General features: G+C 39.4%; 1 protein-coding gene across 2 annotated transcripts in view; it reads left to right on the top strand.

The window, feature by feature from the left end:
* The window catches only part of LOC120310652 (leucine-rich melanocyte differentiation-associated protein-like), a 320,932-nt gene that overhangs the window by 234,011 nt on the left and 60,492 nt on the right, over positions 1 to 26,429 (top strand). For both annotated transcript variants that reach the window (XM_039349296.1, XM_039349297.1), the window contains one exon: positions 11,870 to 11,954. In XM_039349296.1, coding sequence (XP_039205230.1) covers positions 11,870 to 11,954 — 85 coding nt within the window. The remainder of the gene's footprint in view (positions 1 to 11,869; positions 11,955 to 26,429) is intronic.

Here is a 26,429-nt window from a genome sequence, read left to right as displayed (position 1 = left end):
AAGAGACAGACACACACACACACACAGAGAGAGAGAGAGAGTGAGTGAGAGAGAGAGAACCCAAATGCATTTCTGCTGTTTACTTAAACAATAGTCTTAATATGCCGTTCCTTTGTATATTTTCCGTCTTCTTCTTTTTGGTAAAAGTAGATATTTTTTTGGCCAATAAATTCTATGTTACCATTAAAGAGGCTATTCATCATGCTTACTAATGTTATTAATCAAGATAACCACAGTACCCTTAAAATGAGATCACTCTGATAAATCATGTATGACATGAAAAGACTTTATTCCTTTTAAGTGCAATTTAGACTGTAATTTTTTCCCCTCTCATTTATGATTCATGGGAGAAGCGTAGATAAAATTCCTGTGCACATTTACACCTTATCTCCAGCAATAATTCAGAGTTACTTTTAGATGAAAATCCAGGGGGCTGATAAGCCAAACAGATTGCTGCCTCGTAATTTTTTTGGCATTCAGGCATTTCCCCCCAAATGATGTTACATACATTAGGAAGGTATTGATTTTATGCAATTAAGCTTAAATGAATGAGGCTTTCCTTTCTCTCCCTCCCTCCCTCCCTCCCTCTCTCCCTTTCCCTCCCTCCATCTCTCTTTCTCTCTCTCTCTCCCTCTCTCTCTCTCCCTCTCTATTTCTCTCTCCCTCCCTCCCTCCCTCTCTCCCTTTCCCTCCCTCCATCTCTCTTTCTCTCTCTCTCTCTCTCCCTCTCTCTCTCTCTCCCTCTCTATTTCTCTCTCCCTCCCTCCCTCTCTCCCTTTCCCTCCCTCCATCTCTCTTTCTCTCTCTCTCCCTCTCTCTCTCTCTTTCCCTTTCTCTCTCTCTCTCCCTCTCTCACTCTCTTTCTATTTCTCTCTCCCTCTCTCTCCCCCCCTCTGTTGATTAACGCTGCTGACTTTATAAGGTAGTGAAATAAAACAATGTTTATCATTCCTCTTGTAAATTTCAGCAGAGCAAGATTCTAGCTTAAATATCCTAGGTGCTTTTTTTTCCCCATTTCAATTTTGAAAAGTGATATAGAACCACAATTGGATCTAGAAGTTAAGGAGATTGTTAAGTAAGTCACATCCAATCTTATTACCTGGTTGTTGTTTTTTGGGCACAGTTGCTAAATGAAAAATGTGGTTGTTAAGTGAATTTGTCCCAAAGGTGCTTTTTCTGGAGGCCACTGGACTTCCTTGTTTTTCTTTGAAGACGTTTCGCTTCTCATCCAAGAAGGTTCTTCAGCTCCGACTGGATGGAAAGTGCCTTAGAAAATTACTGCCTTTTTGTAATACACCATGTGGCTGCCATTAATTTGGGGTTACGGGGAGGGTATTGTTGTCAAGGTATATAGGATGAATTATCCAACTCTGATCTCTGAGTTCAGGAACTTGAGCCGGAAAATGTCCGGGTGCAAAGAATAGTGAGGATGTATCTTGCAAGAAAAGTTGGTGTTCTTCCTACCGACATTCATTGAAACCGTTCCTCACTTGGCCTTGTCTGTTTTCTACTTTATCTGAAGGAAAAGGGCAACCCAACTATTGGGCACAGCGAACATAGAGCAATAGGGATGAAAGGGACCTTGGAGGTCATCTAGTCCAACCCCCTGCTCAAGCAGGAGACCTGATGCCATTCTGGACAAATGGTTATCCAGTCTCTTCTTAAAAACCTCCAGTGCTGGAGCACCCACAACTTCTGGAGGCTAGCTGTTCTCACTATGAGGAAGTTTCTCCTTAGTTCTAAATTAGACCTCTCTTTAATGTTCTTCCACACATTACTTCTTGTCCTGCCTTCAGGTGCTTTGGAGAACAGAACACAGAACATAGAATAATAGAGCTGGAAGGGACCTTGGAGGTCTTCTAGTCCAACCCCCCTGCTTAAGCAGGAAACCTTATATCATTTTAGATAAATGGCTCTCCAATCTCTTGTTAAAAGCCTCCAGTGATGGAGCATTCACAACTTCTGAAGGCAAACCCTTCCATTGGTTGATTGCTGTCACCATTAGGAAATTTCTCCTTAGTTCCAGGTTGCTTCTCTCCTTGATTACTTCCCATCCGTTGTTTCTTGTCTTGCCTTCTGGTGCTCTGGAGAATAAGTTGACCCCCTCTTCTTTGTGGCAGCCCCTCAAATACTGGAACCCTGCTATCATGTCCCCCCTAGTCCTTCTTTTCTCTAGTCTAGCCATACCCAATTCCTGCAAACGTTCTCTGTGTATTTTATGATGATATCTAATGATCAAAAGCTCCGTGAATGATATGCAATGTTTCCCCTAGTCCTTCTCTTCATTAGACTAGACGTATCCAATTCCTGTAATTGTTCCTCTAAGATCTCTAATGGGTTTAAGAGATATTTACCTTAGCCCCAGGAAGCAAGGAGAAGTTAGAGGACGTGGCTGCCTCCGTCAAAGAGACGAGTTAAACTCATTCTGCTAAATTCCTGATTTATGGATGATCCTACTATTGCTGTCGCAATAAACTTTGACAGTTGATCCAATTTGCTTGTGTAGGCTGCTAAAAACAATTTTGAGATCTTCCTGACCTGAGAAATCCTCATGCTACAAGCATGTATTAATAAAGCAAGATCAAACAATACCAGTTCTATCAAATCAGGCTGTTCCCGCAGTGTTCACATTTCCTGTGTAAATCAATTCCTTTTTATTGTAAGAATGTTTCTGAGACTTTTTAAAAAAGGAAAGGAAAGAAAAACAGCCTTCCTCATCAAAGACAGCCGGGCAGGATTTATTTTTTGTTTGCTTGCTTTTCTTTATATTGGCAACTCATATTAAAATATGTTTAAAAAAAAATAAGTGGGGAGGGACAGAATCTTCATTGCAAGTTAGACAATAGCACTATTCATTAAGCCAAAGAAAGTCTGAACGTTGAACTGCTAGGTTAGTTTAAAAAAATAAAATAAAATCTTGAAACAAATCGCTCAGAAATGTTTACAGAACCATCTTAAATTTCCCAAGTGAAAATAATAATAATAATAATGACATTTCATCTAGAACTGAACATCATTTATGACTTTGCTAAGCTGCAAAGGGTGCATTTTTTTCTTCATGGCAGAGGGATAGAAATATGTTTGATAAGTAAAGATTTGTTAATTAATCAGAATAGAGCTGGAAGGGACTTTGGAGGTCTTCTAGTCCAAACCCCTACCCAAGCAGGAGATCTTATACCATTTGAGACAAGTGATTGTCCAGTCTCTTCTTAAAAGCCTCCAGGGATGGAGCCCCCACAACTTCTGAAAGCAACTTCTGTTCCTCTGGTTGATTGTCCTCTCTCTGTTAGGAAGTTTCTCCTTAATTCCAGGCTGCTTTTCTCCTTGAATAGCTTCCATCCATTGTTTCTTGTCTTCCCTTCTGATGCTTTGGAAAATAAGTTGACCCCCTCCTCTTCTTTGTGGCAGACCCTCAAATACTGGAAGACTGCTATCATGCCCCCCAAGTCCTTCTTTTTTCCAGATTGGCCATTTATGAGACAAATTCAACACAAGGAAGGGAGGAAGGAAAAAAGGAAGGAAGGAAGGGAGGGAGGAAGAAAGGAAGGAAGGAAGGAAGGAAGGAAGGAAGGAAGGAAGGAAGGAGGCACATGTCCATTTATCTTTTCCAGACTCTTCTTCCAGTAAGTCCAGAATGACGCCATGACATCATGATTTGTTATCCCCTCAGACCCAGCATAGATTCATTCTTTCTTTTGACAGGACAGATGCGCACAGCTGTCTATGGACTTCTCCATAAAATTGCAGAGTTCCCACACTATGAATCATAGGCTAGAGGAGAGGTCTCCAGCATGCAATGCTTTATCACGTCTGCTCTATTTATCCTTTTTAACATTCTGCATGATTTCACTGTTAGTTGTTGTTAACCGGTTTTCACGATCCCCTTTATATGAAAGTAGAAGGCAGAGGAGAAATGTTAAAAACATTTAAATGGGATCCGGTTTCATCCACTAGGGTAGAGGCCCTAGCAAACTGAACACCAGGAATACTATATATAATATGGTTAAGATCCTAAGGAGGTAGGATAGTTCTGTGGTCAGAGATAGATGGTTTGCAGAATTGGGTCAAAGAGGCTATCTAGGTCAAAATTGAACAGCCCCCCCTCCCCTCAACAGAGGGGGAGGAATACAACACAGTTGTATACAGTCTACAACACAGTCCTTTCAGCAATTCCAAGAAGGCTCCACACCCATTTGCACCACTCAGGTGGCCCTGAGGACACAGACAAACCTTCAAATGGCCTCAGTGACCCTCTAAAACAAAACAAATGACCGGCTGTCTGCAAGGAGTATAAATCCTTCCATTCCCCACCATCCAGCCAGAGCTGAAGAAGCTTCTTAGATGAGAAGCGAAAAGTCTTCAAAGAAAAACAAGAAAGTCCAGTTGCCTCCTGGATGTTAAACATTAAATTAAAATATTAAGGGAAAATTAACCACCAGGTCACTGATTTGTTAAAAGTTTGAATGTTTACAGATAACTAAGATTTGAGTTTAAGATATTGTTATGAGTTGAGACGCAGATTAAGTAAAACTTAGAAGTATAAATACTAATAATTAAATTCGTGTATTGGTTTGTGGTACAAATGCTGATGGTTTATTTTTTAATTTTTTAATTTTTCTCTTTTTCTGGAAAGGAAGAAAGGAAGGCAGTAGAAGGAAGAAAAGAAAAAAAAATTATTAGCCCTAAATATGAGATAGGAGACTGAGAAATTGGGATCATTTAAAATCTGGAAATGATAAAGATTAAACGTTAAATTTAAACATCAAAGGGAAATTAAAGTTAAGAAAAACTTATTAGGTTATTGTCTAAAAGATGGAATGTCAAATTAATTAAGATATGTATAGACGGAAGATTATTGATGAATACTAGAAAGGTATTTTTTGTTTGATTGATAGAATAAGAACTGTATTGATCTGAATATGACAGTAGATTTTATGGGGGAAAGAGAGGGAATTAGTTGTTGTAATACTTTTGAGATTTGTACTGATGATATTTAAATGTAATGGAATTACTGTGCTCAGCTGCCACACTACTTTTCAAATATGTAAATGTAATATTGGAAAATTAATAAAAAACTTGGGGGAAAAAAAGAGAAGCGAGAAGTTTTCAAAGAAATAGAAGAAAGTCCAGTTGCCTCCTGGGAAAAAAAAAGCACCTTTGGGGATAATCTTTCTTATCCTATCCTTGAAGACTTGTACAGAAGAAGCCTATTTGATATGAGCAGCCCTCAAGCCCCACAACACCCATTATTATTTCTCATTTTGTTAAAGCACGGGTGGTATTTATACTTGAACGGAGAAAGATTTTTTTACTCGTTCTAACTTAGCTTGAAGATTCTTGTTGCCTTTCAGCCTGAAACAATGCTCAGTTTTTCTCTCCCCCCCCCATCAAATTGTTTGCAATTTATCAAAATCAACCATGGCCAGCTCAAATGAGTCAAGGTCCTCTTCATTTCTGTTTGCTAAAAAAAAAAATAGGCCATTTCTGTCTCTTTACAATATATTTTATGGCCCTTTTGGGAAGTGTCAGCATATTGTTACTGCCTACTCTGTTTAGGGGACATCTGAGGAGTACTTGTGGTGATGAAAGTCTATGCCCCCCCCCATAAAAAATCCTTAATGAAACACTTACTTGTTCTTTAGTGCCCTGGTCAAATGTCTGATAATTTTTTTTCCCCCTCCCGAAAACAAGTTCCATTTTCTGTAAGGTTAGCAGGTCTTCTCATTAAAGCCAGTAAAGATTAGTCCACTCCTGATAATGTCATCCAGCTGGTATTTCTTCCTAATTAAAATGTCTCTATATAACTAATTTATGTTACAGGTTTATCAACAGGGGGGGGGGCCTCCCAGGGGCTCCTGTGGCATTGCAATGTTTAATTATTTTTTTTAAAAAAAAAAGCGCTTTGGACTTTTTTTTTTAAAAAAGGAATATTGGCAAAGATGATATGCCACCTGTTGGACTCTTCAACACTCTTCAACACACAACAACTATTTGTCATAAATCACTAGCAGAGCCCTGACCTTCCTCTCTCTTGCAACTAAGTTTGCCGTAGCTTGGCAGAAAGCGAGATCTATGTCTCTCTTCTTAAAAAAAAAAAAAAGCAGATGTCCTTCTTTCTTCACACTGATAAATTAAATTGTCAAGCGTACAATATTTATATCCCAGCTTTTTTGGTGGGGGGAGACTTGTGTTAGTTCACTGCAACAAAAACAGCCCCCCAATCCGGTGACACCTGAAGCACCCAAAAATTTATTGTGGCCTGAGCTTTACGGGATTAAAGCTCATTTTGTTAGATTCAAGGAATCTTGATCCTCGGTTGGGAAAGATAAATTGTCCAATAAACTCGGTGAACAGGGGGGAATCATAGGACCATGAAAAGACATGGGTAGAATAGGACCTTCCATGTATTGTGCTGAAACAAATATATACTTTACAAGATTGGGAAACCACAGCCTTCCCCAGGATGCTAATTTGATGCCTCCAGAAATTGTTAAATAATCTTCTATACCGAGAAAGATCTCAGTATACAATCCTGGGTTGTAAAAACAGAGGCATAGAATCAAGATCACATGAAGTACTAGTACCACTTTATAAAGCCCTAGTAAGACCACACCTGGAATATTGCAGCCAATTTTGGTTGCAATATCACAAAAAAGATGTTGAGAGTCTGAAAAAAATTCAGAGAGGAGCAACTAAGATGATCCAAGGCCTGGAGACCCAAACATATAAAGAACGGCTGTGGGACTTGCGTCTGGCTAGTCTAAAGAAAAGAAGAAATAAGGAAGACATGATAGTGGTGTTCCAGTATCTGAGGGGCTGCCACAAAGAAGAGGGGGTCAGGTTGTTCACTAGAACACCAGAGGGAAGGACGAGAAACAGTGGTTGGAAGCTGATCAAAGAGAGAAGCAACCTGGAATTAAGGAGAAACTTCCTGACAGTGAGGACAATCAACCAGTGGAACAGCTTTGCCTTCAGAAATCGTGGGCGCTCCATCACTGGGGGTTTTTAAGAAGAGACTGGACAATCACCTGTCTGAGATGGTATAGATCCTCCTGCTTGAGCAGGGGACTGGACTAGAAGACCTCCAAGGTCCCTTCCAGATTCTATTCTATTCTATTCTATTCTATTCTATTCTATTCTATTCTATTCTATTCTCCAACTTGAAGGTATTCAAGTTGAATTCTTTTAGAATTGACTTAGTTTGGATTTTTTTTTTCCCTAGCTAGTTTCCCATCCATTGTTTCTTGCCTTCTGGTGCTTTGGAAGATAAGTTGACCCATCATGAGGACTCAGGCTCAGCGTAGTAGATACGTTGGTAACATGGTGATTTCTTTATGTATTCATGCAGTTTTCTTGGTCACAGTATGATAAAATGAGGACCCAGATTGTTGGGGGCCAACTCTGTAAACTGCTTAGAGAGGGTTGTAAAGCACTGTGAAGTGATATATAAGTCTACATGCTACTGCTAAATATTTATGCCAACCATCTTTATGTTACAGCCACTCTGGATGGCTTACAATAATACAAAACTATTAAAATTAAGAAGATTAAATAAGAAGCTAAAAGAACGTTACTAAAGAATGAGCCAATTTAAAAAGAGTGACAAAATACGAATAAAACCATCCTTAACTTAAAGGCTTTTCCGGACTCTTTCTGTTAGTTTTTCAGCCCAGGCTATTTCCCATACTTTTAAATACCATTGATCCAAAGAAATACGTTCTTTAGTTTTTCAATATTTTGCTGTAGTAAATCTGACAGCTAACAACAAAAATTGAATTAAGACTCGTTTAAAATGTCCTGGGAAAAAAACAAGACAATAGGCGCTATGTCGATAATTTACTGCACCCTGGCAGTAAATATATAACAATAAATTAGATAATGATCAAGTCTGTAATCCTATAAAAGTCCTTTATTTTCCTATTCTTTGATAGTGCATATCTTCACGGGCTTAAAACTGGGAAAATCGAGGCATAAAAGAAAAGGAGAGATCAAGAACCAACGTCTCTTTTTTTAAATCTTCTCAAAACATCTAAAATATGTTTTTAGTATAGATTTGTGATTAGGGATATAGTTCTTAATGATACTGCCTAACAGCTGGAGGATCTACTTCAGGGGTAGGCAACCTTGGCTCTTTTATGACTCACGGACTTTAATTCCCAGAATTCCTGAGCCAGTCCATGAGTCATAAAAGAGCCAAGGTTGCCTACCCCTGATCTAGTTCTCACTTATGAAATAAAGAAATATTATTTTTAGGGTTCCAAGACAAAACCAACTCGTTATGGACATATCCGTATAGTTTTCGTACACCACAATGTAGAAACAATTATCCACTGCAACCTCATAGGATCTTCTTTGAATTCACAAACCATCTCTTTAATCTGATATCCCTGTTGATCTGATCCAGCCCTTGGCGCATCCTATTTCCCAGGGTGAAAATAATTTCAAGCCAATAATTCCCTGAATATTCCCACAATGTTTCTAGATTGCAAATCGACTTGATGAAAAAGCAGAGAGGAACTTTATGAATATAAATACTGGAATCCTGCTATCATGTCCCCCCCCTAAGTCGTTCTCTGGCCATTCCCAAATCCTGCAACCATTCTTCTTCCTATGTTTTAGTCTCCAGGCCTTTAATCCTCTTAGTTGCTCTTCTCTGCACTTTTTCCAAAGTCTCGACATCTTTTTTTTTTTTTTTGTAATGCGGTGATCAAAACTGGATGCAGTATTCCAGGTGTGGCCTTACTAAGGCTTTATAAAGCGGTATGAATACTTTGAGTGATTTTGATTCTGTGCCTCTGTTTATACAACCCAGGATTGTACTAGCTTAAAATGGAGCAATTCTTGGTATACCCAGAGAGAAACCTTGGGAAATGAACCTTATTACTCTACATTACATCTGGAATAGATTACTAAATAACACATTTAAAATCCTTTGGCAACTGAAGAAAAGAGGCAACTTTTAATTTTTGTTTGCATGTTCACATCTTTCTCTCTCCCTCTGTATCAGTGGTAAAGGTTTTCTCATGGTCATTTTTCCAATATACCTGAAACCTCCAGTGTGTTTGTCAAAGCTGTCCTCAAGGCAAGCTATCACACATCAATCCTTTCAGTATCAAAATATGGTGGCAAAGAGCCAAGCCTACAATTCTTCTTTACAACTGGTGTTTGGAAAATTGTTAAGGGTGCCGTGTCATCTGTTGCTTAAAATGGGGGCATTTTGCTAGTACATAGGCAATATTCCCATTATGTAAATCAGCATATATATATATATTCCCCAGCCAGCTGTAAATTTTGCAAAATAGTTTCACCGTGCAATTAACTAGCATTTGTAACCGCAAACTCTGTGGAGAAGTAATGAGACTCTTGTATTTTTGACAGGGAAGTATATACAGAAAAAGCACTAAGAGGCCTTTAAGAAACTCTTCTGTTCTGGCTTTTTTTTTTCTTAAGGTGGAAAAGAAAACTAAATGGTCCCTTCACTCCAGTATCCTTTTAAAAAGTTCTTGAATTTTGATCTGTCAGTAGCATTTGCTGAAAAGGCAGAGTTTCCTTCCAGTAATTTTAAGAAAAGCTATCATCAAACTGTCAACAGCCTAAATTGAGATTAAAACTACTGAAGAGAAATCTTTGCTATTATCAGGGTTTCAACTAAGAGCCCTGAAGAGCAGACAGAAAAATATTTGAAAGGTCTGAAATGGACCAGCTTCGTTTCTTTTGATCCATTGGAGAAACCCTGGGGAAGGGTGAATAGGTCCTTTTTTTAAAAAAAAAATAATAATAATAGGTGACAAAAGCTTAAACACACTAACCTGGGTTTGCAGACAAGTCAAAATACAGCGTAGGGAAAGCACCTGTGGTTTATACACTGTTGTGAATTAGCTGGAAACACCAGAGAGGTCTGCTGTGACGTGAAATATCTTCCATTCTTCATTTGCATGCTAAATTTTAATATATGCTATGAATGTCACATTAGCAAGTTCTACTTTTGAGAACACTGTTCTGAACACTGAGATGGACAGTTTTTTGTTGCTGTTTTTAAATCTCAGGGTTTAGGAAACTACTTCAATCAACTCAACTCAACAGGCCTTCACCAAGATGTTGACGGCTGAGTTTTTGAATCGGGGGTAGGCAGGATGGATATAGGGAGGAAGTTTCAGTAAAAGAGATAAAAAGTCTTGACTTAAGTCAAGGGTCTTCAAACTTGGTCCTTTTCTGACTTGTGGACTTCAACTCCCATGAAAGCCAGGTGGGTGACTTTGGGCCAATCACAGGAGATGGTGAGTTCTAGTCCCACCTTAGCCATGAAAGCCAGGTGGATGATTTTGCACCCATCACTCTGTCTCAGCCCAATTCACCTCACAGGATTGTTGTAGTGAGGAAAACAGGAGGAGGAAGATGTGTTCACCACCTCAAGTTATTTGTAAAGATAATAAAATAAAGTAAAATAAATAAATTTTGGCAAAAGTTGCTGATCTTTTGTTATTTTTGACAGATATCATGACAATCAAATTAGGAAAATAAACTGGTCGAGGTACATGCAATTCATCTTAAGCATTTTTGGGTAAACGAATGAACTGTTGCAATGGAACAGGGACTGTATTTTTAAAAACCCATGTTTTTTTTTTTTTTACGGTTAAGAGTGAGTTTAATGATCAATATATGTAATTATCTTCCTGCAACTGATTCTTTGTGTTCATTGCCTGATATTCACCTTTTGATTTCTAGCAAAAACATTGCTTATAGCAGTGGGCCTAATATTAAAACATATTTTACAGGAATATACACCAAATGTTATTTACCAGGAAATAACCATCTTTAACTTTAAAAATGCGCCTCAGTAATGTCTAGATATTGCCAGCCTAAATGCTGTTAGTAAATGCAATTTGATTTAAAAAACTTTATCACCATGGGCACAATAATTTTATCCAAGGTGTTTTTCAAACTGTAATCTAGACCAAGATTTCTTAAAAGGTTTATTTTGTCTTCTGATGTTTACAGAACCGTTACATAAGCTCTGTGAATTTTCTGTGCTTATGCAACTTTTGTAACAATCACATATTTTTTTAATCTGCTTTTTAAAATACAAATGTTTGCGATCTTTATGTTTTATATAATACATGAATAACAGAATAACAGAATTGGAAGGGACCTTGGAGGTCTTCTAGTCCAACCCCCTGCTCAGGCAGGAAATCCTATATCATTTCAGACAAATGGTTGTCAAGTCTCTTCTTAAAAACCTCCAGTGTTGTAGCATTCACAACTTCTGGAGGCAGGTTGTTCCATTGGTTAATTGTTCTAACTGTCAGGAAGTTTCTCCTTAGTTCCAGGTTGCTTCTGTCCTTGCTTAGTTTCCATCTGTTGCTTCTTGTCCTGCCTTCAGGCGCTTTGGAGGATAGCTTGACTCCCTCTTCTTTGGGGCAGCCCCTGAGATATTGGAAGGCTGCATTCCAGTATTTGAGGGCCTGCCACAAAGAAGAGAAAGGGGTCAACTTATTCTCCAAAGCACCAGAGGGAAGGACGAGAAACAATGGTTGGAAACTGATCAAGGAGAGAAGCAACCTGGAATTAAGGAGAAAATTCCCAACAGTGAGGACAATTAACCAGTGGAACAGCTTGCCACCAGAGGTTGTGGGTGCTTCATCACTGGAGGTTTTTAAGAAGAGACTGGACAGCCAGTTGTCTGGAATGACATAGGAAGGGGTTGGACTAGAAGACCTCCAAGATCCCTTCCAGCTCTATTCTGATTGATTGATTGGTTGGTTGATTCTGATTGATGTTGTAACTTTGAACGGTCAGAAAACAAACTATTGTAAGCCAAGGGCTATCTGTGTACATTTTAATAGTAATTATTCACATTTTATTGTTACAGGATTCTGTGGAAGATGTTCCTACCTCAGCTCAGGCGTCCTACACACCTTTGCCTTCCGGAACCAGGAATCTCACGCACCACAAAGGTAAACAGAAATTGAGCCCTGCTTATGCAAAACTGTATTGTTACGAATTGCTATAAAGGGTAAGTGTTTTTATTTGGTCATCAGACTTCATTCCAGCTCTGTTCAGTCAGTCGGCTGTCTGAGGATGATGGGCCTCCTATAAGAATGGTCTGAAAATTAGAATTTTGTTATGTTCAACGAGCTCCAACAGTCCCCTACTGGCAGCGAATGAATCTGTTAGACTCTTTATTTCAGCAAAGAAAAAAATTACTGGTAGTATTTCATAACAGGCGACGATATATGATGGGCTCACACAATTTGTAACTTTCTTGGTGAGAAAAGCATTGAAGCGTATTTGTTTTGCAGTTTCTGTTTGCATTAATCTCAACACTTTTCCTTTCAAGTCAGACTTTTTACAAATCGGTAATACAAAAAGCATAGGAAAAGGATAAAATTTCTTTCTTTCCTTCCTTCCTTCCTTCCTTCCTTCCTTCCTTCCTTCCTTCCTTCCTTCCTCCCTCCCTCCCTCCCTCCCTCCCTCCCCTCTGACTCCTTCCTTCCTTCCTTTCCCTCCCTCTACTTACCTACCTACCTACCTTCCTTCCTTCCTTCCTTCCTTCCTCCCTCCCTCCCTCCCTCCCTCCCTCCCTCCATGTGTCCTAAAAATGGAATATTGATGGAAGAACTCCTTGATAAGGGTCTACGGGAAAAATCCCTTTTGCAGTGCAGGAAATATTGTGAACACATTATATTTGTTTCTAAAAGGTGAAATTTAGTGTTTTCTGTCATTCTACGGCAGAAACAAATGACAGTGAACACGATTTGCTATTATACGGAGATTCTCTTTTCTTTACTTCTTCAATGGAAATTGCACACAGGGTACCAAATACGCCATTCAGAGAAAGGACTCCAGGCTTTAGAAGCAGGTGCCCAGGAAGCACACATGATGCCTTTTGATTTTAGGTTCCCTTATGATCTCCTAGGATCTCGGGGAAGATCCTGGAGTTTGGGCAAACAGTCTGGGACTTGAATCTCAAGTTCCAGAGAAGTAATCCGTCCCAAGACTCCTTGCTAAGTTGACCTGCATTTTGGAAATGAAACTGGCAAGATTTGTTTTTCTCGCCATGCACATGTATACATAACCTGAATTAGACTGTTGTTTCTCTGTGCCATGTAATATATGTGGGTACGTGCATAATTCTGTATTTATGTATTTATTTTTGCCATATTTACATAGTGTATATGCTCTCTGAGCTTGAGGATTTTCTTGCAGACGCTTCATTACCAAATTAGGTAACATCGCCAGTATTAGAAGGGAGTGGGATTTGCTGTTGTTTTTATATACTAGTGGCTTGCCCTATTGGTGGGAATGCTCTTGGTGATTTTTTGATTAAGCTATTTTTAGCTTGTTAGTCTGAGTTACTAGTTCTTTAATTGGGGTATGGTTTACTTCTTGATTGTTGGTCTAGTGTTAATTTTGGGGATTAGTCTCAGCTCATCTGGGTGTGGATTGGAGGTGAAGAAATGTTTTGGTCTTTTTATTTCCTTTTTTGATCGTCTCTTTTGAGTGGTATCTAGATAGTGTGTGATCTAATCCACACTGGGAAAACCGGAGTTCTCAATCTTTTAGAACAGTGTTTCCCAAACTTGACAATTTTAAGGCATGAGGACTTCAACTCCCAGAATTCCACAGCCAGCAACGCTGGCTGTGGAATTCTGGGAGTTGAAATCCACATGCCTTAAAATTATCAAGTTTGGGAAACACTGTTTTAGAAGGAAGGAAATGTGAGGACAATTAACCAGTGGAACAACCTGCCTCCAGAAGGTGTGGATGCTCCAACACTGGGAGTTTTTAAGAAGAGTCTGGACAGCCATTTGTTTGAAATGGTACAGGGTTTCCTGCCTGAACAGGGGGTTGGACTAGAAGACCTCCAAGGTCCCTTCCAATTTTGTTATTCTGTTCTGTTCTACTTACTTTCAAAGAAAACATGATGAAACGATGTTTTCCAGGTATCTGGAATCTCCTGCTTGAAGATTATAGGTCACCCCTCCGGTTTTCCCATAAAATGCAAGGACGTTTCCTGAGCTGAAGCAATCCTTAATTGGAGTCAAGGGTGTACTGGGGAAAGAATGAAACACATAAACATGCCATCTTGGAATTCCACCCTTGAGGTTTTTCTATTCCCTGAATGATCTGTATCTCGCATAAAAGAATGAACCAGGGATTGCGTATGTAAATATTGGCAGCTTTCTGCGAAATCTTTGCAACTCAAAGTCATAAGAAAATGACCACTGCCTTCATTTTGTCGCCAAAGGAGCTTGTTTACACGGCTCTGAATCTTCAGGGAAGAAGCAAAAGCAGATGTCCATTGACTTTCCTTGGGACTCAGAAGGAAACAAAAAACGAAAAATGGAACCAGCTCATCTGTGCTTATCCAGATTTTCACAATTTCCACTTTGTGGAACACCCTTCCTTGAGAACAAAGAAGAGAAAAAAGGAGAGGGGGAGAAAATTGTGGAAAATTGAAATTCCTTTTCAATTAAGCTTGCTGGTTTTGCTGTGGCTCCAAACCACTTTCATGTGTTCTAGTCATTTGTCTTATGGCTGCATCTCAGTCACAGGGAAGTTCCTGGAAAACTACTCATCCTTTGCAATTGCCTTCCACTTCTCTCTTCCAAACTGGAGAGTGGAACTTGCTGGAAAAATAGAGGTGGAAAATGACAGACCGACAGACCGACAGACATCTAGAGATAGAGATAGAGATAGATAGATAGATAGATAGATAGATAGATAGAGAGAGAGAGAGAGAGAGAGAGAGAGAGAGAGAGAGAGAGAGGTGAGTGGGTAGGTAGGTAGGCAGATAGATAGATCAGTGATGGCAAACCTTTTAGAGACCGAGTGCCCAAACTGCAACCCCAAACCCACTTATGCATCATCGGGTGCTGGGTGGGTGTGGCCCATTGGCTGGACGTGGCCCATTGGCTGGGCATGGCTGCAGTGGTAACGGCAGACTGGGTGGGACTAAAAAGTTCAATCAATCAGTTCCAACTTTGCTAGATTTTTTTTTCCCTGTGAGAAGTTGAAATTGACTGATTGAACTTTTTTTTTTTTGCAAATGGCGATGGAGGCCTAAAGTGAAAAGGTTTTATAAAACCCAGCTGAAGGCCTAGGACTGGGGTGATGGCACGCGTGCCCATAGAGAGGGCTCTGAGTGGCGCTTCTGGCACCTGTTCCATAAGTTTGCCACCACTGATCCAGGTAATATTAGTGCGTGCCTGGCTGAGGAATTCTGGAAGTTGAAGTCCACAAGTCATCAAAGGGCCAAGTTGGAAAACCCCTAGTTTATCATGACTTCCCAAAAGAAAATAAGTAGGAGCAATACCACAATTGCAAGAGCCTTAGGATGGCACCAAAAGGGACACGTCTCTGCACAGAATTAAAAGGCTCTTTTTTATTGCAACGATGGCTGTTGTTCGAACAAACAAAAACATAACACTCATTAATGCAGACACCGGGTGTGTGCATGCAAAGGACGGGAGCAGGTGTGCACGTCAAGACATTTCAATTGATGGTAAAAAATCTGTAGTCAAACTACTTCCTCATCTGCCTTTCAAAGCTTGTAGACAGGCCATTTTTCATGATTTCGCCATTTTGGCCAAAAGAGACATTTTCAATTAAACATTCTTTTTGATTCCAGATGTTTGCTGCAACCAGGCCAGGAAAAAATGTCTGCTTCATCTCAAATGGGAGGATTTTTTGAAAAAAACAAAACAAAAACAAAACAAAACAAGAAGGAAAGAAAAGGGACATTCAATAGCATGGAAATTCCCAGAAAAACTTTTGTTTTTTCATTTTTGCAAGGTGGCCTTTTTTGGGGGGGTTTGAGTTTTTTTAATTTATTCTTGAAATAAATACTACTCAATGTGTAAAGGCTCAATTCACAAAACTGAGTATCTCTGACAGTGAGAACAATTAATCAACGGAACAGATTCCCTCCAGAAATCATGGGGTCTCCATCCCTGAAGTTTTTTAAGAAGAGACTGGACAGCCACTTGTCTGAAATGGTATAGGGTTTCCTGCCTGAGCAGGGGTTTGGACTAGAAGATCTCCAAGGTCCCTTCCAACTCTGTTATTCTATGTTCTGTGTTCTCTCTCTTTTTTTCCTTTATATTACTGAATGCCCCTTGGACAAACGTTTTTGTGACATTTTTGTCTTGCCTTCCACACAAAAGCAACTGGTTTAAAGTCACCCACTCTGAATCTCAGGAAAACCATGATCAAACCTTTCCTAAAATTTTGTTCGCCATTTGGAAAATGTTCAGAGGAGAGAAACTAAGATGATCAAAGGCCTGGAGATTAAAACATATGAAGAACGGCTGCAGGACTTGGTTTGGCTAGTCTAAAGAAAAGAAGAAACAGGGATGACATGATAGCAGTATTCTAGTATTTGAGGGGCTGCCACAAAGAAGAAGGGATCAAATTATTCTCCAAAGCGCCTGAAGGCAGGACAAGAAGCAACGGATGGAAACTAATCAAGGAGAGAAGCAACCTGGAATTAAGGAGAAATTTCCTGACAGTGAGGACAATTAACCAGTGGAACAAAAGTTGCCTTCAGAAGTTGTGGAGGTCCTGAAGAAGAGGCTGGACAGTCACTTGTCTGAAATGGTGTAGGTTTTCCTGCTTGAGCAGGAGGATGGATCTCCAACATCCTATTCTATTCTATTCTATTCTATTCTATTCTATTCTATTCTATTCTATTCTATTCTATTCTATTCTATTCTATTCTACTCTACTCTACTCTACTCTACTCTACTCTACTCTACTCTAAAATGTTGCCAAGAAAACTGCATGATCTTATACATGTGGTCACGAATTGCTGAGACTGACTTGAAGGCATGCACATTGCATGGAAGTACTCTGAAATTAAACTGGACTCCTAGAGTCCTGGATATTTTGAGCAAAATCTTGGTGTGCGGGAGATCTCATGTACTCCAGATCCGAATGAAAAAAAAAATGCCTAGACATAAGGGTGAGATTCAACATAATCTCAGTTTTCACGATATCTGTCACCATTCTAATGTGTGTGGCTGTGCAGTTTTGACTGACAAGCTTTTAGGCATGATTAAGCATGATCTGGAAATTAAATAAGGAAAGCAATGTTGAATTTTGCAGAGCACGGAAATTGCAGCCAGGAATGTCCCTCTAATTTAGGGTAAAGAGCAATAATGAGAGTCCATAAAAATAAATAGCCATGATGTTAAATAGACTGCAGATCATTGACACCTCATGATGTTGCTTAGATTGTATGCCAGTTAAGAAATGTGGTAATAAGCAACTGCTAGAGAATTTCTGAAATATAACATTTCATTTGTTTTGGAGGGTTTGGGAGTTGCCGTGGGTGTCGCAAGGCAGAAGTCATCAAAGAAATTACTGTTGCACATTTTTTATCACAGAAAGAACCAGCAACTATTTCCAGATTTTATTTATGAATTTAGTTTAGCATGGAAAGTTACATCTAAGCCTACAGTAGCATTATATACTTCTAAAAAAAAAAACTGATAAAAGCTGAGATCTAGGGAAGTTTTAGCAAGATTTTTATCTGGCCCAATCTAGATGGTGGGCTTCAGACGTTGTGATTGCTCCCATCACTGGAGGTTTTTAAGAAGAGACTGGACAGCCACTTGTCTGAAATGGTGTAGGTTCTCCTGCTTGAGTGGGGGGCTGGACTAGAAGACCTCCAAGGTCCCTTCCAACTCTGTTCTGATTGATTAATCGAGAACTACCTGTATTATGATGGCTTTAGAAATCAGGTTCCATGCTAGTGAATTTTGGAGATCAAGAGGGAAGTGTCCACCAGGACACTGCACAGAAATATTGTAGCTTTGCTGGTTTCCCTGACCAAAATTTCCACAGGGAATTTAAGTCTACTGCATCTCTACGATGTGGAACGCTAGCTCAAATTTTCTCAGATTGTAGTGTTTGGTCAGGCAGAAATTCAACTATTCACCCCCCCACACACACATTTTTTTTTATTTTACAGATAGCTGAGATGGATTCATGCTTGGACTATAACGTTAGAAATTGCATTGCATGAGCTAGCAAGGCGAGCATCAATGTGCAACTTAAAGACACTCCTAGATGAAGTTCAGAATATTAGTGAGTGGGGTGGTAGGATTTTTAAAGCCTTGGTTCTCCTTGTAACATTAGAGGACATCTCTCTGTCTGAGACACAGCAGTTATTTGAAATGTATTTGGGTTGGGACGTTCTCTGAACCCTGTATTTGAAATAGGACACTGAAGAGCTTACAAAAACCTTTTGATCTGCAGTGAGTGTCCCACATTCCCACTGTTGGGGAGCACTTGTCTAGAGATGATTTAACACCCCCGAAGAAGACAAGAGACTTTAGATTGGATGAGATGCTGGTTGGCTAGAAGTTGCTATAGCAAACAACCTCTAAGTTGCTGGCCAAGAAAATTTGTCTAGGAAGCCTTGATGAATCCAGTTTAATTCAAAGAAGGCTTTCCAATGGCAGCTGCTCTATTCGTCTATTCTCCAAAGAAGGAAGGACAAGAAACAAGAAACTAATCAAGGAGAGAAGCAACCTAAAACTAAGCAGAAATTTCCTGACACTGAGAACAATCAACCAGTGGAACGGCTTCTCTCCAGAAGTTGAGGGAGATCCACCACTGGAGGTTTTTAAGAAGAGTCTGGACAGCCATTTGTCCAGAATGCTGTAGGGTCTCTTGCTTGAGCAGGGGGTTGGACCAGAAGACCTCCAAGGACCTTCCAACTCTGTTATTCTCTTCCTTTGACTAATCCTTACATTACCTCTACCATCAGCTTTCTTATGTTGTGTGCGCAGCATTTTTTTCATGTAAAGTTGGAAAATGCAAAACAGATAAGGGTCCTTGGGAGCAAAGAGGACCACTTTGTAAATACAGACTAGGAGCAACTAACTTCACAGCCAGCCATTTTATAAACTTCCTTCCTTGTTGCTAAAGGTATGCCAGAGTCTACTTTTCAACTATATTGTTTTGAAGGATGGAAGGAAGGAAGGAAGGAAGGAAGGAAGGAAGGAAGGAAGGAAGGAAGGAAGGAAGGAAGGAAGGAAGGAAGGGGAGAGAGGGAGAAAGGGAGGAAGGAAGGAGGGAGGGAGGGAGAAAGGAAGGGGAGGGAGGGAGGAAGGGAGGAAGGAAGGAAGGAAGGAAGGAAGGAAAGGGAGGGAGGGAGGTAGGGAAGGAAGGAAGGAAGACCTCCATCCCTTTAAATGATGTTCCTTCAAATGTTTAAGCAAGCCACAATAACTTAAGCAAAGTTATTATGCCAGTCCATACCTAGAAAGTATGGCAAATTGTGAATTGCTATTTCTATCCAATCCAGATTAATAGAAAAAAAGTAGGTTGACATGAAAAAAAGAACAACGTACAGAATTCAGATAAATGATGCAGCCATCAGCGTATCATTCTCAAAGAAAATGTCAGATTAGAATCTTGTTTTCTTGTTGTATAAATCATGATGGTGTGTTCATAGCTGTCTTTGTTTGAAGATTTCCATCAGTTGTGTCCCATCATCTAGGTTTCTTAAAAGCTGATGGGCCTTCTGACCTCTGAAACATGTTTGAATGACCAAGCCATGGGCTTTCTTTACTTACTATTGACTATTAGGTCAATCTTAATTTTGAAGCCCCTTCAGATCTACAACAATTTGACACTATTGTTCAGTACTCTTTAGGAGCAACTGAAAGACTTATTTTTCTCCCCAAAAAATATTCAAAGAGTGAGACACAGGCTTACTGGCTGTATCTGCCAACAAAGGAAATGTGCTTATATCTGCCAAGAGTTAGAATTAAGCATGTTGATAAGTAGGATAACATTTTTCAAAATCCTTTGGGTGCCTGAAGAGGAGCGTATAAGGAAAATGGAAGTTTTATGTAACTAAAATCCAGCAAAAACTGAATTTGGAGCAAGTTCCAGAGACAAATGATGAAGGGCAAAAGGCCAACAACAGATGCATTAATAACCCCTATAAAGCAGTGGTAGCCAACTAATTTGAGATATAAAAGGAAACCGTGAGTTTAAACTTTCCTGCATTTTGAAGATGCACAGTTCCATCGATAAGTGCAGGAAATATTAAACCACCCCATTAATGCCCAAGGAAAACAATAAAATATCTGGAGATCTTATTTCAGTTTTTTTTTTATTATTATTTTTTGCTTTCTAAATGGAATCCATTATCGGATGTGGATGATTGTAAAGACTTAACTATACGTTTTAAGATTCCTTTTATGCTTTTCTCTTAAATAAATAAATAAATTGCCCACTGCAATTGAGTTGCCTGAAGCTCTGGGAACGCGTCATCTATCTTGGGCCAATTAATACAGATGAAAATGAATGCAGATTTTGACGTTTCCCGGGAATCATTCCTAAATGCTGGATTTTGGATCGAGGGCTGCTTTTGTGTGTTTGTGTTGAAATAATAGCCATAGCACTTAGACTTTTATACTGCTTCACAGTGCTTTACAGCCCTCTCTAAGTGGTTTACAGAATCAGCATAACCCCCCCCCCACACACACAACAACCTGGGTCCTCATTTTACCAACCCCGTTGTGTAGAACTAGAGAAAGGGGCCGTTTTACTGATTAAAGCAAAGTACTTGTATTCAGACTGTCCACTTTCTGAAAATATGCTCTACCGACAGAAGAGAATATTTGTAGCTTGGGGTTGAACTTCGCTTCCCTTTTATTGATAAAGCAGCGTCAGTATTTATTGTGCTTTTCTTTGAGCTGATCCGGATCTCACACTTACAAAGCCACAGAGAGTGTCTGGCTTTAGTTTGGTATGTTGTGTATAATTCCGTCATTGTGCTGAGAAGCTTGTTTGCCTTTTCATGATGCTCACTGAGAAATATTCAAGAGCTGCCAGACCTCTGGAAACATATTCAGACAGAATTTGTTTCTGATGAGTGGAATTATGAGTCTGAATGTGACATGATTCTATTTTTGTTGTGGTTGATCTCAGAAGTTTGTGAATGGCATTTTAGGGAGTGATTCAAGCAGAAGTTTGAATAAAGACGCAATGTATTTCATTCACAGAGTCTTACCACCCACTGTCCACTGATTCTGATAGCAATAGCACTTAGACTTATATACTGCTTTACAGTGCTTTACAGCCCTTTCTCAGCAGTTTATAGACTCAGCTTATGTCCCCCAACAATCTCCATCCTCATTTTACTGACCTCAGAAAGAAGGATGGAAGGCTGAGTCAATAGCAATAGCACTTAGACTTATATACTGCTTTACACAGCTTTACATCCTTCTCTAAGCGGTTTACAGAGTCAGCCTGTTGTCCCCAATAATCTGGGTCCTCATTTTACCAACCTCGGGAGGATGGAAGGCTGAGTCAATAGCAACAACACTTCGACTTATATACTGCTTCACAGTGCTTTGCAGCCCTCTCTAAGTGGTTTATAGAGTCAGCATTATTTGCCTCCAACAATCTGGGTCCTCATTTTACCAACCTTGGAAGGATGGAAGGTTGAGATAATAGCAATGGCACTTAGACTTATATAGTGCTTCACAGTGCTTTACAGCCACTCTCTAAGCGGTTTTACAGAGTCAGCCTGTTGCCCCCAACAATCTGGTTCCTCCTTTTACTGACCTCGGATGGATGGAAGGCCGAGTCAATGAAAATAAGTTTCATCTTTGATTGCTTTGTTTTAAAGCCCTCAAAAGTTTGCATCCAACACATTACATGTAATGCTAGGTTTAGAACTGGAAGGACATTTGTATTCAAGCAAGCTTCTTCTCCTTTAATATTGGCTAAAGAAAGAAACTCTTCACCAGTTCACAGGTGAGCGATTGGAACCATCTCTGCCCTAGGAACCCGGAAGATAAATTGAATTCTGAAGGGGTAAAGCAACCCAGTTGCTGGAATTTATGTAACCTTACCCTATCCTCTTTCCATACTTGATTAAAATGCTCTGATTAAAATGCTCTGTTCATGCAGCCCAATGCTAGGCTGCATTAACAGAGGGATCGAATCAAGATCACGTGAGGTGTTAACACCACTTTACAGCACCTTGGTAAGACCACACTTGGAATATGGCATCCAGTTTTAGGCGTGAAGCGTAATTGTTTTGCCGGTGACAAGAGTTGATTCTTCCCCTACTGGATGATCCCATTGCTTGCACCAATGTCCTTCAGTCCTTTCTCTGTTCTTTTGATACAAAGGATTTTGACTAATCCCACTCCACCCCCATTCTTCTTCCACCTGATTTGACAAGTTTCTAGTATTTTAAGGAGAAAGGGACCATTTCTCAGTGATGGCCATGTGTTTCTCAGCACCCTGTAGGAAAGAGTTCTTGGTTAGCCAACCATTGAAGCATGAGTTTTTATTGTTTTCTTCCTGTATTTGAATGCCTGTATCATTCCATGGGACATCTTGACTTTAACAAATTATAAAAGGAAACTTGCAAAGCAATAAATCCAGGATAATCAAAACATTGCCTCCGTGGGGATCAGAGTGAGGTTAGCATTTAGGACCCAGAGCAAGGCAAAGGGGATTTCTTGTCATTTGACCCAAATTTTGCAAATGCTTGAGATTTGTGGAATATTTTAGAATGGGAATGGGAGGGATTGCTGGAATGTAGAAGACAGCTGGCTTCTGTTTATAGTTATTTCTAAAGAAATAAAGGATGTAAATATTGTATTTATTTTTTTAAAAATATGGATATGTCCTTGAGATACTTGAAAAAACTCCAATAATTATTTTATTAGTTGTAAGAAATGGTGCTGGTAACTTAGTTATTATAACCAATTATTTATTATCAATGAAGGTTTTTGAACGAAGCATGAATGAAATAGGGAGGGTGAGATGATTAGCCAGTCAGAATTTTCCAATGAGTATATCAAGAGACCTTGGAGATCTTCTAGTCCAACCCCCTGCTCAAGCAGGAGACTCATACCATGTCAGACAAGTGGTTGTCCAGTCTCTTCTTAAAAACTCCAGTGATGGAGCATCCAAACTTAGTTCCAGGTTGCTTCTCTCCTTGATTACTCCCCATCTGTTGTTTCTCATCTTGCCTTCTGGTGCTTTGAAGAATAGATTGACCCCCTCTCTTCTTTGTGGCAGCCTCTCAAATACTTGATTATTGCTATCATGTCACCCCTAGTGCTTCTTTTCTCTATACTGGCCATACCCAATTCCTGCAGCCATTCTTCAAACGTTTTTGTCTCCAGGCTCTTAATCATCTTAGTTGCTCTTCTCTGCACTTTTTCCAAAGTCTCAACATCTTTTTTGTCAACAACTTTTGCCACTTTCAAACCTGTGGAATATTCAGATGTGTGGTGATCTCTAAAACTGCGTGCACCAGAAATGCAGAAGTTACACACATCCCTTTGCATGCTGAATTTTTGAGCAACGTTAGCTCAGAAAACAAACTTGTGGCTTTAACGAATGGAGTAAAAATGAATCTGACGGAATCACACCTTCCTAAAATGGGAAGGTGCTCCTTGATAAATTGCACTAGTCTTCTTGATATTATTATTTTTTGTTTGTTTCTCTAGGATAATTCCAATTTGTAGTATAATTTCCTTTTTCGGGAAAGAATGTGGGGCCGGCAGCTTTTCTGATTTACTATGTTGTTCATCTGGGTAGAGATTTTTCACAAAAATGTCTTAGCCTCTCCACTTTCATGATCCCAAAATAACTCATTGAAGTAACTTATAACTCCAATAACTTATTGAAGTGGCATGACTTCTTGATTATTCCCGAAAAGAACACAAGGGAATATCCTGATACCCTCGCTAAGCTAATCAGAGGTCTGTTTACTTATCTTTAAGTGCTTCTGATGGTTCACCAGACCAGAAATCCATGGATCTGCATTGGAATTTTGCTCCAGGCAAAAATTTGTTGCTGAAATGCCATTTAACAGCTGATCCAAATCAAAGCTCTGGCAGTCCACAGAGTATTTTTATATCTCTGTTTTATTAACTACTATCTACTAATCCTGTTAATATTGTTTCACCAAGCTAACCTAAAGGCAAACTTTAGAGATGCCTCATGATTTTAAATAAGAGGGAATCCCTTTGGGACACAATGGCAATTATATGAGTTCAACCAAAGGGTGGTTTTTTTTTTTTTTTTTGGATGATCCCAAAGGCCTTTTCATTTGTTCAACTTTGTGAATTGCTTTCTTCCCAAGAGTCATGCAGTAGATCAGTTGGTAGCTGTGATATAAATACCTAATAAAAAGTGTTTGGGAGTCCTTAAATGTGGCTACTGAAATAAAATTACAATGTTCAGTAAGACTTTTCAAAATTCTAAATTAAAAAAAGAGAGAGAAAGAGTGTGGTTATCTCATTTTACAAACCCCTAAATAAGGCCTAGCACAGGGGTAGGCAACCTTGGCTCTTTTATGACTTGTGGACTTCAACTCCCAGAATTCCTGAGCCAGCCATTGCATTAGATCTGGTAGGAGAGACATGGGATCCCCTGTCTTCTGGGGTGTCATCCAGCAAGGCCGTGGAAGAGACACTTCTTGGTTGTAGCCCTTGCCCAGGGCATCACCCCCCCCCCAGAGATTAGTTTGGCTCCAGTCCTGCTGGCATTCTGTAAGATCTTGAAGGCTATGTTACCATGAATGAGGGTTGGAATCTGTGGCATGGAAGGAACCTGGTGGCTCACGTGGTTAAGACCCTGAGCTGATGATGATTAGAGGAGTGTCTGAGACTCACTTGCTGCCACCTGGCAAGGTGAGTTCCCATCACCACCTCCAGCTCCTGTCGATCCAGCAGTTTGAAAGAGGGTGACTAGGAGAAGATAAATGGGTACCACTTCAGTGGGCAACTTAATGGGGACATGAAAGGATCCTGCAGCTGGGCATCCCCTGGACAATGGTGATGTCACCGGCTGACCCATTCACCACAGAAGCACTTTTGGAGTTTCTGACATGGAAGTAACAACAGAATAATAGAATAGCAGAATTGGAAAGGACCTTGGAGGTCTTCTATTCCAACTCTCTGCTCAAGTAGAATCTATATTATAGTATGGTATAGTAGGGTATAGTATCTGTGGGCAGGGTTATGTTGATGTTACTTTGATGGCTTTTTAGTTTTATGCTATATATGTATGTATGTATGTATGCGTGTATCTATATCTATCTATCTATCTATCTATCTATCTATCTATCTATCTATCTATCTACCTACCTACCTACCTATCCATCCATTCATTCATTTTTTTCATTAATCAATCAGTCTCTATAGCTGCCCATCTTAGTCAATGACTCTGAGTGACTTACAATTGAAAATTCACTTCGCTACAAGTCACTTATTGTGATGTTGCTGCATACGATATTTAAAATTGTTGTTAGCCTACCCAAAATCATGATTTTGAAATGGGTGGCCACATCAATTAACCCCTGAGTTAATTAAAATATAGGTGTAAAATATGAAAAATAGCCTTAATTTCCCAAGAGCCTATTGTAGTGATGGAAATGAAGCTAGAATCCGGATTTGGAATTTATTTGGAATATTGCCCACTAAATAGCAAGATGGTGTTAGTTGGTAATTTCACATTTCTAACATCCCGGCTGAGTTGCAAAACCTTTTAAGTTGCAAAAATATTAACTGGGTGGGGATCACAGCTCATCTTGGACAACATTTTTATACTTTTCTCTATTTCATCCTATCCACCTGATTAATGCAGATGAGTTAAATGTAACCAAATACCAGAAAGCTATGGAAATGTAGACAAAGTTCCACAATATTATGTTAAATTATGTGTAATGGGAGAATGTAGGACAAAGTATGCCATTCCACACCTTTTATTATTTAATTAAACAAAACAGGAAAAGAAAAGATGCTAGGAAAAGAGGGAGCCAAAAAAATTAAATAAAAATAAATCAGCAATGTTTGTGTGTGAAGGGTGAGGACTTCTCATTCATTTATATAAAGTTTTACATAACAGCTTCAATAAAAGAGGACCATATTTCATTATAATTGACTATATATAATCTATGTAGGTAAACAACTCATTCATAAGTCATGAGCAACATCTTCTCTTCAATCTCCTGAGTAATTGGAACCATAAATTTATATTTCCAGTGTTGAAGGATGAGCGACTTAGCAATAAAAAGGGCACAGGGGTTCCATTTTTGTTATTCCATTATTAATTCTTGGGCATTAGTTAGGTAGCTAAGAATATGGATGTCTGAAGACCGTAAATCTTCCCTCAAAATGTGTGCGACCATTCTGATCAAAGAAGAATGGAGGATTTGGAAAGACTTGGCTGACAGCAGAGGCACTGATTATCTCATCAAGAAAGTTTGAAGTGCGATTAGAAGTTCAGTTTAGTCAATTTGGGCACTGCCCCACTCCATATTAGCTCTTGGTGGGGTACAGTGAAACCCAATGTCAACGAAAGTACCCTATAATAAAGTAATACCAAGAATGGAGAACAAGAATAACCCCAAACAAATTCTAGCAACCTAGAAC

This window comes from Crotalus tigris, unplaced genomic scaffold (genome assembly GCF_016545835.1).
Source record: "Crotalus tigris isolate CLP2741 ecotype Arizona unplaced genomic scaffold, ASM1654583v1 scf7180000018252.723642, whole genome shotgun sequence".
Classification (NCBI taxonomy): domain Eukaryota; kingdom Metazoa; phylum Chordata; class Lepidosauria; order Squamata; family Viperidae; genus Crotalus; species Crotalus tigris.
Note: the sequence above shows the minus strand (reverse complement) of the source record. Positions and strands in the feature narration are given on the sequence as shown.